Here is a 14,806-nt window from a genome sequence, read left to right as displayed (position 1 = left end):
AAACTCGATTTTCTGACCAAATCTGACGTTTATCTTTGGTTGCTTACACAATCATAATGTAAACCATAACAGACATGGATGCATGCATGACAGAGCATTGCTTCACGTTAAGTTTCACTTTAACCGTGTCAGAATCTCAAAAGCTATAAATTCAGGAGTTCAGGCTGCAGCTGAGCTTATCACTGAACTCAATCGACCTTACTAAAACAGTCAGTATTCAGCCACAGCTAGGATTTTCTTTGATTTATTCATTGACGCTGCAACATCGATCTGTGGCCTCGTTCTTTAGCCGCATTCTGACAATTTTTAGGAACACTGCGCATCTGAGACACAAGCCTTCTAATATTATTGGATCAGAGACTGCCAGAGCCCTGAAAGAGCACAATTGGCCTTTCCTCTCTCTGGGTTGGTAGATGAAACTCTTTCTCTCATCACTCCTAAGGTGATGTGGATCAACACTCACGGTGTCTGTGAGCTGATGTATCGGAACCAAACGCTGTCCTGTAGGCTGCTCTTTAACCAAAACACAACAATGTGCCTTGCAGTTCTTATCCTGTTGACTGTTGTATAATTAAATAGGCTGTCATATAGACTGTTCTTTAACTACAACCCCAAACTTCATATGGATCGCTCTCTAGGCACAAGCCCAAACAGCACATTGCTTGCCGCATTTCCACCAATAAAAATAGGTTCTGGAACCCTTGCAGTTTTTTGTCTTGTAGACTACTCTAAAACTTCAATGCTAGTGTCCTGCAGTCCGCCCCTGCAGACTATTCTTATTGTATCGTATTGTAAAGTACCAACATTCTGCAGTTCTTATCTTGAAAAATGCCAACGTCCTGCAGTTCTTATCATGCAGGCTGTTCTCCAAATATAACACTTAAAAAAAAACACCCTGTGCTTCTTGTCCTGCTGCTACTTCCTAAAATAAAAGGCAGACTGTCCTGCAGACTGTCTTCTAACTAAGACACCAGTTCTATCAGTGAGCAGAACATGCAGTTCACGTTCCTTGGTACTGTAGATTACATACGGGCTGGAGACATGGATGACCAGCATGTTCAGAGATCAAGGGTGTTGTTGGTTTGTATCTCTCTCTCTCTCTCTCTCTCTCTCTCTCTGTCTTTCTCTCTCTCTCGTTTAGAGTGAATGAAGCCCAGCCCCCCTCAGCACTCCTCAGATTGAGGATAAAAGATCTGTGAAGATTAGTGATAATCTGTGATCCAGACTCGGCGTCACTGGCTGCAGTGTACCAGCAGAGCGAGGCTGCTCTGCTCTAGCGGCTGCACTGGGATAACTGGGTCCGAAAGACAGCCAAAACCCTGTCTTCTACTCTCGCTACATCAACAGCGACTGTACAATGAAGAAACCTGGAACAGGAGATCAGAGTCACCCATGCGTGAATCATCTCCCCTGCAGGCCAGGAGCTCGTGGGTCTGGGTTCACTCCAGCAGAGCCCTGGGCTGTTTTTCTAGTTAATTGATGAGGAAACTGTCTAATAAATGCCTTGTCGGGAAAGCCAAAACAGTGCTGAGCTCGCTTCCTGTGCGGCAGAAGCTTTTCAAGTGTTTCAAACCAAAAGTTAGTAGGACCTGTTTTTTTTTTTTTACACTCAATTTATTATGTCTCAGATAGCTCAGGAATGCTAGCGCTCTGCCTGACGACATGTGGTTCTACTGAAGTGGCAGCGTGTTTAAATAAGTAATTAAGTAAATCAGTAAATAAGTAACGTGGCTTTTTGCTTTCCATGACTGAACGCTAGACAACAGAGTCTCTTTAGATTGCGACATTACACTTCATGGGCCATCCAGATGGGTGGGTTTTGCCTAAGCTAATACAGATTGCTCTTGCGGCCTGCGTGTTTACATTCATGTCTGCACGGAGGAAGAAGCACACTGTCCGCACTATCACTCATGGTTTCCTGAAAACCACCCCCCTACTGGGAGCTTGACCCCACTCCGCCGCCTGCTCGTGGAGGTTTGGGGGTTGGGGGTTTTATTTATTTTTTAAACCTCAGTCATAATCGCAGACGCAGTGGTTCTTTTGTTTCTGTCATGGGGGCTTTAAGCTTTGAGGGTTTGTTTTGATGTTATGATGAGAGGCCAAATTCTGCTAGGTCTGTGCAATGCAACAGTAATGCCTATGAAATAAATATTTTTATTGAAATAAATATATTAATAAAGCATGTTTTGGGGTTTAATGCAACCATATTTTAAACCCTTAAAAAACATTGGCCTGTATATGGGCTACAAGTGTAGGTAATAGAAAAAAAAATCAATTTTCTCTGCAGTAAAATAAGTTATTTACATCCTGAAAACTTTTGAGGGCTTTGGGGAATATCCTACTGGACACTTGGAGAAGCTGCATGTTCACACTTTACTCTGCTTAATTTCAGATCACTAAAAGAAACCAATCCCACCTTGGTCATGTTTAAAATTAGACATAAAAACTAGACAACCGTAACAAAGCAAAAGTTTTGGAGGACATAAAAAATTGGATTTGTATTCAGAAAAAATAGAAAAAAAAGATTTAAAAATTTACAAGTTCAGGAAATTGCCAATTTTATGATTTGTATTCATTATATTGTGATAGTTGCAGATTTACTTTAAATGAAAAAAAATATATATTAAACAAGAAACTTGAAATGTTTCATAAAATGAGTGGATGGAAATCTTCAAGATATAGGTAATATAGGTCATAAGACATTTAACATTTAAAGAGCACATATTTTGCAAATTACACTTTTTGCAGGCTTTCGTTTTTTTCCACTTGGGTCTCAATTGCCACTATAAATGCTCAAAGCCATTTGGATGGCTCCCTTATTGTGATTTCCCAATAAGGAAGTGTGCATTGAACCACCTTGGTACCACTTACCCATTAACCCCCACCAGAACTCCACCCAATAGATCAGTTGAAGAAATGCCATATTTGTCATTTTGGTTAAGAACCTTAGACGGTACACAGAAGGATTAGCCGGCAGACTTTGTCTGAAGGAGGGATCCGTACCTACTGTACGTGGTAAGTCAGCAAATGAGGGAGATGTAAGAACTTTCAAATAAATAAATAAGCCCTTTTATGGCTTATTATGACTATCTAGTAGAAAGCCTTTTCTGACCATTAGAGACCATTAGTTACTCCAACAACATTTTAATACTTTCGATTTCAGAGGACATAGTGAAGGAGGAGGTGTTCTAATACTTTTGGATGTTGGATGATCTCAACTTTGCTCCTCACAGTAAAAAGTAGTGGATGGAGCTCCATCATTCCGGAGAACATAGTTGCCCTGTCACTGCAGCTTTTCTAGGCCTCCACTCGGGCCAGTAGCTTTAGTGCACAGCTCCTCCTTTTTGGGGAGGTGCATTGTGGGTCACGGTTGGTTGCTATGGTTACGAGGCAGGTTTTTTCGTGCTCTGTGTTCCAGGACTGGGCCTCGCTCCCTCTCATTAAGGGAAACTTGTGATTTGGCTCAGCGAGTTTGTGGAGGGCCGGCACGGGAAATCCGAGGCTGCATTCTCCCTTTTTATTCTTTCATTCCTTTCTTTTGTCTTGAATTGCTCTCTACGCGCTCCTCAGAATAATCACTGTGACCTTCACACAACACACATTCTGTCTTTCTCTCTCTCTCTCTCTCTCTCTCTGTTTTGTATTTGTCTGGAACACAGTGTGTCTGCGCTCCTCCCACACTTCATCATGCATTTCAAAAAGTAGCACAACTGTCCTCCAGAACTCCACGAGTAGATAACGGACATCGCTCAGGTCTCATCAGATCTCCTCCTTTCAGCTCTTCCCTCGTCCTACACTCCAGTGGGCTAAACCCCAGTCTCCGGGGGCTTATTCTGTGTAGCACGGCCCCTCGGCCCGGGCGGCTCGTCCCAGGTTGCTGAGTGAATGCTGTGCGACGGGGCGTCACGAACAGAGCCGTGCAGAGGTCAGCACTTCAGCTCCAACTCGCACACTCGCCACCGCTCATGTGTGTGACTGCACCAGTCTGCAGCTTTCTAACATTTTATACATTATTTGTACCCCAGCATAAATAATTCAGTTTGTTTTTTAAATATCAAAATATGGTTATTGTTTTTAAAATGTTGATTCTCCTTAAGAGACAATGCAGTGACATCCCATATAGCATTATCAAGAGTAAGAAAAAGTGCAAAATCCAAATATTTCTCCATCCAATAAGTCAGTTGTGCATCAAATCAAACATGCACATCATCTGTCAATGTGTTGGTACAACACAAAGCTAGAAGTTTAAATCAGCAAAGCTACAATGATAACAGCCAGGCACAGCCGAGTTGAAGCCACAATGCTACCAGAATGCTGCTTCCGCAGTGCTAGCCAGGAGGCAGGTTTACAGTCCAATACATATATATATACTCACCTGTGAATGGTGAGCTAGCGCTTAGAGCGGTTAGCAGCTAATGCGAACTAAACTGAAACTCCTGTATAACGATGTACTTCAGCGGAGTGGCTCTACTGGATTTTAAGTGCGCCTTATAGTTTAAAAAATATGTTAATTTTACCCCAACATAGGAAAACAGTGTGCAAAGTTAATACACTGAATTTTCCTAAAATAAATGTATAAATGTATAAATGTACAGCAGTTAATAATGGCAATAGGTTCATGTTTATCTGTTTTAAAGAGGCTTGTTTCGGTTTGGGATTTACAGGGCATCTTATGATACCAAATTATCATATGTGCTGCCCAAAATAATGATATTATGATGGTATGATTTTTGTAAAACACAGTATATCACAAGAAAATTCGTTACGATACTTCACAGCATCTGTGTTACTGAAGAGGATAAAACAGGTGTCAGTTTCACAGAATTTTAAGACTAAACATGTCTACATTGTCTAAAAATGTCTACATTTTCACATCTGTGTCAGCAATAGATGCAATGTAATGTAGCTGAAAGTAAGCATTCAATAGAAGGGATGTCCAAAAAAACATTTGGACATACAGCTCTGGAAAAAAAATAAGAGACCACTTCAGTTTTTGAATCAGTTTCTCTGATTTTGCTACTTATAGGTTTATGTTTGAGTAAAATAAACATTATTTTATTCTATAAACTACAGACAACATTTCTCCCAAATTCTAAATAAAAAATTGTCATTTAGAGCATTTATTTGCAGAAAATGAGAGATGCCCGAAATAAAAAAAAGGTGTAGAGATTTCAGACCTTAAATAATGCGAAGACAAAAAAGTTTTAAGAGTTCAGAAATCAATATTTGGATAGGATGTGGATGAACCCTTGTCTTTAATCAAAGTTTTCATGCATCTTTGCATGTTCTCCTCCACCAGTCTTACACACTGCTTTTGGATAACTTTATGCCTTTACTCCTGGTGCAAAAATTTAGGCAGTTCAGCTTGGTTTGATGGCTTGTGATCATCCATCTTCCTCTTAATTATATTCCAGAGGTTTTCTTCATTTTTAGTTGGTCTCTTATTTTTTTCCAGAGCTGTATAGTGTTTGTATGTGCATGAGATATCAGAAACAGTAGAAAGGTCTGTGTAGGCTTTGTGGTAGCATGCACTGGTGAACATGCTCTTCTGACCTGTTCCTTCACTTGAGAGAGTTAATGATTATAACAGAGGCTCTGTGTGTAGCCGGCGCAAGAGAGGGAGGAGTCTGGAGGCTGTGTAGTAGCACCACATCGGGCAGTCATATTTAGGACACTGTGCCCGGGCTCTGGAGATAACCCAACATGCCACACAGGCTGCAGTGTGTGTGTGTGTATCCTTTTTTTTCTCTCCAGGCATTGTGTCCGTTCATTTGAAAACATGGCCTCATCACATCAACCCTTGGACGGGGGTCGTTAAAGAGCTGGCTCTCCTCCAGCTCTCTGGAAATGATTGGCTGTCCTCAGACGGCTGGGCTTGGCATCACCCTCCCTGTGTGCGTTGAGCAGACAGCTAGCGGGAACACAGGGCCTGTCCTTGAAGATTCCAGCAAATGTGGTTCAGTATAAACAGAGTTATGTCTCGCATTTAAGAGAGCTGTTTGGATAATGCATGCCAGTGCCAGTTCAGGGTTGGAGGGGGTGTTTCACAAAGCTATATTTCTCAGGAAACTGTATAACTTAAGCCCACTACTTCACACCACTGTCGCCTGTAGGGGTGAGTAAGGAACTCGTAATTTACATCACTGTTCTAATGTCTGAACCAGTGGCTGTAAAAAAAATAAATAAATAAAGGGACTGTAGCAATGTAGGGCTGCATGATATATCGTTTATTAACTAAAGCTGTACGCCAGTTTTGTGCAGATATCCCAGAAAAACGCTCTTATTTACCTTTTAAAAAGGCATTTAAATTCCTGATTAAAGGGCTGATTACTGGTGTTTTGCTGTTTTCCTCGGGTTTTGAGAGCTCAGCGCAGACTCAGTTCTTGATTGGTCCAGACACGAGACAGAGCTTGGGTGTTTAATATTGTTTAATATTGTGATCCATTTATATATTTGTAATGTAAATTTTTTCCAAAATCGTGCATCCCTAGTGTGAAGCCACCACAAGATGTGGTTCCACCACAAGACTATCACCTCTCCTGGCTGCAATAAGATTTGTAGCTCCGCCCTTTATCCCTATATGTTTTCATAACAAAAAAAAATACATTTTCCAGCATCTTTCTATCCAGTCTTTAAATCCGGCAGTTAATTTTTACCTGTTCTAATACTGGCTAATATTTTTTTGTTTTGTTTTGTTTTTAAAATATTACTTGCTTACTGTATTTTTGGACTATAAGATGCACCATCAGTTCATCAGGTTAATGAATGTCTATTTTTATACATAAAGCACACTGAATCACAAGACACATTAAGTGACACTAGTAAGGATGCCTACATTGAAGTGAGCAAGGGTGTCGCCATGTTTCCTTTCTAAAGTGGAAGCGCCTGAGTTAACAAAAAACTGAAATTAAAGAAAAAATAAATTCTTTCGAAGTTGAACAAGCACTGGACGCCGCTCGAAAGACTGAGGAACCCTAAGTGCTCCGGTGCTATCAGCTAGCGGTTTGTCCCACGTAGCTTGTTTTAACACAGTAAACACACAAACTACAGTCCAATTTACTCACCTCTGAACAGTGAAAGAGCTAGCGCTGCGTTTAGCGGCTAATGCTAATGCTGCTGCACCCAGCCTTAGTGCTGGAGAAACTCACCCTTATTACGCTTTACTTCTCCTTAATACCTGACTGGTAAAATTTAATTTGATGAAAATGTTTAAAATTTAAAAGTTTTGGAATAAAATACATAAACTACACTTGTACTGTTAAAAATATTACACTTACTTGACCTACTGGGTATCGGGTGGAAAAAAAAATCAACTTTGTTTCAGTGGACAGTTCCAATTAAATGAGTCTGATTGCGTGTTTGACAACAATAGTGAATGTTTTTGGCCTCATTTATATAGAACATGAAGGAAAACGAACTATCACATAAATATTGTATCACTGTGTTGTAGCTGCTTGCTGTATTTCCATCCAGTATGGAAATACCGTATTGGATATATAAGCATTTCAGAAGTGGAAAGAGAATTTCAGAGGCATAATAAAGACAAATGAAGATCAGTAGGGTTTACTGATTACTTAAAGGAAAGTTCAATATCTGGCCTCAGTCCAGCCGCTGTGTGCTGAGGCAGCTTTCACTCTCACTAGGTCAGTGTTTCCTCCAGTGTCTGAAGAACCCGGGTGACCTCACTTCCTCCATTGTTCTCGGTTCATGGAGTGTAACTTGGAGACAGTAGTGGTAGTAGTAGTGATAGTAGCAGTAGTAAGTATAGTAGCGGTAGATGCAGTAGCAGTCAGTTAAGACCAAAGGTCACCAGGGTCTAAAAAGTGAGTGAAGAATCGTAGTAACAAGATCAATACTTAGTTACAACATCCCCCCACACCCCTCACACCCACCATATCCAGCTGAAAATCTCTCAGCTCTTGTATTTATTTTTACTTTGTCTTGCAGAAGGCCTCTAGTTAAAATACACAGTTTAATTGTCTTCCTGCACAGCTTTTTAGCTTTTTAACTTTTAAGGTCTAGCCACAGCTATGTTAAGGTCTAGCTATGTTTAGGTCAGTGGGCTGTGAGGGCCATTCCGCAAGCTTCAGTTTTTGTTTTGCATATTTTTGTTCTGTTGTAGTAGCAATCCTCCTTTTAGCTTCAGTCTGTAGTTTACAACCAGGAATTGCTTTGCTGAGTTCCAAACGTTCTGTTTCACAATCAGTTGAGAGCACTGGAGTTTTTTCCAATGCTCAACTGGTTTCATTATATGTTCAGTAGTGTGCTCAAGGTCACAGGTAAGCTTTACCTTTGAAGACTCGAAAGCAAAGGTGTGAAAAGTATTCACATTCATTCTTCTGTTGGTAGAGGTATAGATATTAAGGTTTAAAATACTTCTGTAGTAGTTGAAGTCAAGCTTTTTACTCTTTAAGTAAAAGTGTAAAAGTACTGGTTTTAAAACTACTTAAAGTATAAAAGTTGTTTAAAAAAAGTGATGTAAGGGGGCGTGTGCAGGTTTGATGGATCACAGTATAAACCAATAGGGTGTTGGAATGGTATAAGTTTATACTTCTCTACATCCAATCACAGTCAGATTCAATCAGTTTTAATATGGATATTATTATTTTTTTTTTTTAGCCAGACTGAAAACAAGCTAAAATGAAATAAGAGTAACAAGGATTTTTTTTTTAAATGTAAGGAGTAGAAAGTTCAGATAACTATAAAAATGTAAGGAATAGAAGTGGGGAAAAAAGTTGTGTGATAAATAATTACTCCAGTAAAGTATAGAGAACTTTTTTCTGCTTAATTAAGGTAACCAAATATTAGTGCTTTTGTTACTTGACACCTCGGCTCAGAAGTAAACAGTGGAACAGTGCACCACCCTCTTGGTCTTTCAGATCTTATCCTGGCCTCCACAGTTCCCCTGAACTGCCATTTCTTACATAATTGCAGCATAAGCTGCCTTTAAGACATCTTTTTAAAGGATGCCCATGCATTTTCTTTTTATTTTTTTTATCAAAACCATGTAAAACCACTTGCTGCACATTTTACGAAGGCATGACCGTGGAAGAAAATTGTACAGGTACTAGATAGTTCAGCCTGCAGCTCTGACCTGTCCCCAATACAGAATGGGTGGAGAATTTACTATGACATGTGAAAAGAAATGACAAAAATGAATATAACTCTTTTGTTTTCAATGTTTTGCATTCTGAAATACAGAAATTAATGTACTAGTGCATCTTAAACATTAGAATATCATTGAAAAGTTACTTTATTTCAGGAATTTAGTTGAAAATGAGAAACTCATACAATATATTATATAGAAAATTAGAACATTATATAAGACCAGTTGGTGCTTTTAGCAGTGTGGGCAGTGTGCCAAGTCCTGCTGGAAAATGAAATCCACATCTTCATAAAAGTTGTCAGCAGAGGGATGCATGAAGTGCTGTAAGATTTTCCGGGAAAACCTTATGCTCTTAAGGCATAATCTTAAACAATAAAATAAATAATCACTTAAAAAACTGCAAATATATGAGTGACATTTTGAACTGAATTTGTGAAATGAAGTAACTTGTTTTTAATGACATTCCAATTTTTTAGCAAAAAAAACAAAACAAAACAAAAAAATCTTGAGTTTTGCACTAAAATAAGTTCATTATAAAGTTATTATAGGAAACATTTTTTTTGTATTTGTTTATTAATTTATTGTAGCATTTTTCCGTACTGTCTAAAATAAAGAGAGGTTCTAAATTGTGAAGGCTGTTATGATGTAATTTTGCCATTGGAGCACTAATAGCCATAGCAGTAGTAGTAACAGTAGCAGTGTGTGTCTGTGTTTGGTTTGAGCATGCAGGTGTAGTAGCTGGTGTAAGCGGAGGCTGCGGGTAATGGTCTAACCCTCTTATCTGCTGTAAGGAGCTCTCCCTGGCTGAGCTGCTAATGTGTGCGGGTTGTTTTAAATGGACTGGGAGGATGAGAGGAGAACTAATGGCCTCTGGTCACGGGAGGTCCCTCACTTCTCTCTACTTCGCTGACTTGGACGCGAGCCGGAGGCCGGAGCTGGAGGCAGTCGAAATGTTGACCTGGCAGAACTGTGTGAAATGGCTGTGCTGATAGTGTGAGGAAGGAAGGACTTACGACCAGTACTTTGTACTCCCACGCTCTAATTCTGCTGCAGTCTGGAGACACACAAACTGCACAGATGTGGACGCGAGGCTCGTAGAACGAAAGGAGGGAAGGAGTGGGGGGGCATTTCCCCAGTGGATTCATTTGGAGGGGGGGGGGGCTTTGCTGGAGCTGATGCATGCATGAGTCATGCTGCAATATATCAAACAGAAAGAGGAAGTTGAAGTGGGCAGAGGAGAGGAGAGTCCCGCTGTAACTCGGGCAGAGGGAGAGGGAAAAAGTGCAGACTCCATATTTAATATTGATGCGTTCCACTCTGACTCACTGCAGCTGTTTCAGACTGTATATCATACGGCCTAACATAACAGAACAACACACAAACAGACGTGAATATGTCTCTCTCTCTCTCTTTCTCTCTCTTTCTCCTACTGTCTGTCCTTCTCTCTGTAATCCATCAGGCTAGACCATAGACTGTATATAAAGATGGACGCCGTGTCGCCGTTCCCATTCATTCAATGAAAATGAAGCCAAAATCTTTTGGCGATTCAGAGACCAGAGTCTGCGCAGTAGAGACCAGAGGAGGGAGAAAGGCTGTGGAGAGCTCCTACTCATTTAAATAACCCCGCCCCTGAGGGCTGCCTCGCGGTCACAGACTGCAGAGCGAAGCGGAGCGGAGCTGACGGTCTGTTATTGGTCCCGCCCATAACCAGCCCTTTTACCATAACCACACCTTTTTTGAATAGAGCTGAATAACGTTTTAAAAAACGAACTCTGTGAGAATATAAAAAATTGACAATATAAGCAGAGGTTACACTAGCTGCTGCATTTAAATAATGGAGGTCGAATTACAGCATATTAGAAAAAAACGTGATTGAAAGTTGTCTGTTTTGCCATTGAAACCTATGGGGATGGGTGGAGTTACACAGCTTTCTGCAGCCGAACAGCAGGGGGCGCCCGACCTGTGGTGGCTTCACTTTTGAGAGACGATGCTCTGTCCAGCTACATACAGTCTATGGGCTAGACTGATATAAAGTGATTGAGAAGGTTTGGGCATCCCAGCTCATAATGTGTTACAGTAAATTGCAGGGTTGTGTATTGGCAAGGGCTCTATGATACAGTATGCATCACAATACAGTGGGGTATTATTCCTTATAATACAATATAGTGTTGTAAAGTAAGCAAAAATCTGCTTTTAGGAAAAAATATCATATAAAAAGCTATCATAGTATTAAAAACGCCATAGTACCCTAGCAAAAAAAAAACAGCATATGCATAAATTCTTATGAAAAAATTGTTGACACTGATATCTAAACACAACACTAAACAAACCACTCTCTGACTTCAATCTTTATATATGAAATAATCAGTAATTCATTTTTGATGAGTATTGCAATACTGTAATAATTATCACAATACTTTAATATACGTGCTAGTGCATCTCAAAAAAATAGAATATCATTAAAAAGTTACTTTTTCAGTAATTCTGTTCAAAATGTGAAACTCCTATATTATATAGGTGTATTAAACACAGAGTGATCTATTTTAAGCGATTATTTCTTTTACTGTGTGCAGTGTGCCAAGTCCTGCCCGAAAAATGAAATCCACACCTCCTTAAAAGTTGTCAGCACAGGAAAGCATGAAGTGCTGTAAGATTTTCCGGGAAAACTTCACTGACTTGAACTTGATTTGATTTGATTGTTTAATGTTTTCTTTCAGTATTTACTGGTATTTAATTTAATCCAATCTTCCCTCTACCAGGGATGTTTCCTGTGCCACTGGCTGCAACACAAGTCTGTGCTTAACAGTTGGAGAAGTGTGCTTTTCATACAAGCATTCGTTTTCTCGTTTCAGTTTAATCAATCCTCACTTCATCTGTCAACAGGAGCAGTTTTGTTGATGCATCTTCAATGTTTTTAATAGTTTTGATGCTTGTTTCCTGTGGTTTAAGGCTTCCGGTCTAACAATTGCACTTCTCTAAACTTCAGACCCTTACTGCCCCCATTGCCCGTCTCAGATTCTTCCCGTTTTTCCCATCACAGATACCGTCTCCAGACTCTTTCCATTAGCTGCTGCGATGTTGTCAGGCTGCACTAAATGTCACTGGTCTTCTTTATTGAATGATGCTGGATGGTCGTAATGGTGGCTGGGTTTGGTCCGCCCTCTGACAGTTGCTCTTCTCTTCTGTGATTGGTGCAGAGTGCCCATTTGGCATTGATAGACGCGTTGATGGTGGTGGCTGCCATGGAGACGGTGAGCACGGTGCGGGCGAATGGCGGAGCGGAGCAGTTCAGCGGAGAAGCCTCCTGGGAGAACGCCCTTCTGGACTGGGTCAACATGGTGAGTGTGTGACTGTACACAACCTCACACAGCACAGTACAAGAAAAAAACATCAGGCAAGACGTTGTCTGGTTTCTACAGATTTATTTTAAAGGTTTTACACTAGATGTAAACTAAAAACTCGTATACAACAAACTGCACAAATTCTACACTTTAGGATGACCATTTTATTGCTGCTGTTTTAGCTACATGATGTACTTTTGTCTAATTTTTAATTGTAAGATTAAAAATCATATTTGCAAGACTTTTAGAATACTTAACCACTCAGAACAGTTCTACCGGTACTACTTTAAAATAAGACTACCTTTATAAAGGGTTTATAAATGTTTATTTCTTACAATAAGTTTATTAATGTTACTAGTTAGGTTGTAAATGCCTTAAAAATCATTAATAATCAGTTATAACACATACATACAAAGGGCAACAATGACCTGTTGCTTGCCAAATAGTGAACCCACAGCCATCTATACTGTTGCCCTTTCTACGTATGTATGTGTTATAACTGATTATTAATGATTTTTAAGGCATTTACAACCTAATAAGTAACTATTAAAAAAACTAATTGTAAACTATTTATAAACCCTTTATAAAGGTAGTCTTATTTTAAAGTTTTTATTTAAAAAAAAAATAATAAAAAGCTGTTTTGTGACTGACTGTACAAACATATTATGAAAAAAAAACCTGAGCTGTCATTTTATAGACTGTCAAAAGACAAAGAAGGGAGAAGAAAACAAATTGCTGCAATTTTGCAAATTGCAGAACCAACTGGCTGTGCTTAGTATACTAGTGCATCTCAACAACCCAACAACATCAGTGTCTCAAAAAAAATAGAATATTATATAAGACCAATTGGTACGTATGAAAGTGTGGGCAGTGTGCCAAGTCCTGCTGGAAAATGAAATCTGCACCTTCATAAAAGTTGTCAGCAGAGGGAAGCATGAAGTGGTGTAAGATTTTCCATTTTGGACTTGATATAACACAGTGGATCAACACCAGCAGATGACAGACATGTCTCTCTAAACCATCACTGATTGGTGGAAACTTCACACTAGCAGCATCAGACCTCAAGCATTTTGGACTGTGTGTCTCTCCACTCTTCCTCCAGACTCTGCTCCCTTGATTTTTCCAAATGAAATGTAAAATTTATTTACTGATGATCAGTGATGGTTTGGAAAGACATGTCTGTCATCTGCTGGTGTTGATCCACTGTGTTTTATTATCAAGTCCAAAGTCGGTGCAGAGTTTTTCCAGTTGTTTTTTGACACAATGTAAAGAACAATTGACATTCGTCAATTGTTCTTTAAAAACGTCTATTGAGATTCTCGTGTTATGAAACTCACACTTGCTTTTAAAACATCAAGCGTAGTGTGGATAATGGTCTGTACAAACAAGACTGGATTGGAAGCATCTCATGCATACAGCCCTGTTTCGACCGCGCCCACGTCAAGCACATATAGATTAGTGCAGTATTATCATACTTAGCCTGGGTTATGTATTGCAGCTTATTTCATCATATATCCTGTCAGAAACAACATGTTTGTTTCATCCTTTGATGAATGAAATATTACAGCTTTGTACTGACCAAAGTTTCATTATGCTGCTTTGTTTACTGGTTGCTAAGTGAGCAAGTCACTAAAATGTGCAGCACATATTTGTTGAGTAGTAGACTTTCATAGTAGATTTGCAGTTATAGTTTTGATCTTATAATAATGGATCCCACTGTTCTTATGAATTGAACAAATTCCAAATAAGAAAACACTGGTGAAAGGTAAGAATATATTTTTTTAAATAAATAAACATATTTTTAAAGAAATGTCTTTATTGTTCTCTGAGTGGAGAACAGTGGATATGGCCTCCACTGTTCTCCACTCAGCCCTCACACACAGGCAGAACACAAGAAGAACACCTACGTCAGAATGCTGTTTGTTGACTTCAGCTCAGCATTCAACACAATCGTCCCCCAACAGCTCATACACAAACTGGACAGTCTGGGGCTGAGCACTTCACTGTGCAACTGGCTGTTAGACTTCCTGACTGGAAGACCACAGGCAGTGCGGGCTGGCAGCAGCACATCCAGCATCACCACACTGAACACAGGGGCTCCCCAAGGATGTGTGCTGAGCCCCCTTCTGTTCACTCTGCTGACCCACGATTGCACACCAACACACACCTCCAACCTCTTCGTCAAGTTTGCGGATGACACGACGGTGGTGGGTCTCATCAGCAACAACGATGAGTCACACTACAGGAGCGAGGCATCACTAGTGATATACTAGGGATATCACTGCCTAGCAGCTGAATGGATGGGATAATTGGCCAGAAATTGGTAAATTGGTAGAAATACTAAAGAAAATTTGAAATA

At 39.8% G+C, this 14,806-nt stretch overlaps 1 protein-coding gene across 6 annotated transcripts in view; it reads left to right on the top strand.

The window, feature by feature from the left end:
- Nucleotides 1-14,806, top strand: part of camsap3 (calmodulin regulated spectrin-associated protein family, member 3) — a 61,742-nt gene that overhangs the window by 31,390 nt on the left and 15,546 nt on the right. For all 6 annotated transcript variants that reach the window (XM_049476063.1, XM_049476065.1, XM_049476062.1 and 3 more), the window contains exon 3: nucleotides 12,304-12,444. In XM_049476063.1, coding sequence (XP_049332020.1) covers nucleotides 12,304-12,444 — 141 coding nt within the window. The remainder of the gene's footprint in view (nucleotides 1-12,303; nucleotides 12,445-14,806) is intronic.

The sequence above is a fragment of the Astyanax mexicanus genome, chromosome 3, assembly GCF_023375975.1.
Source record: "Astyanax mexicanus isolate ESR-SI-001 chromosome 3, AstMex3_surface, whole genome shotgun sequence".
NCBI classification, from domain to species: Eukaryota; Metazoa; Chordata; class Actinopteri; order Characiformes; family Acestrorhamphidae; genus Astyanax; species Astyanax mexicanus.
This window is presented reverse-complemented; position numbering and strand designations above follow the sequence as displayed.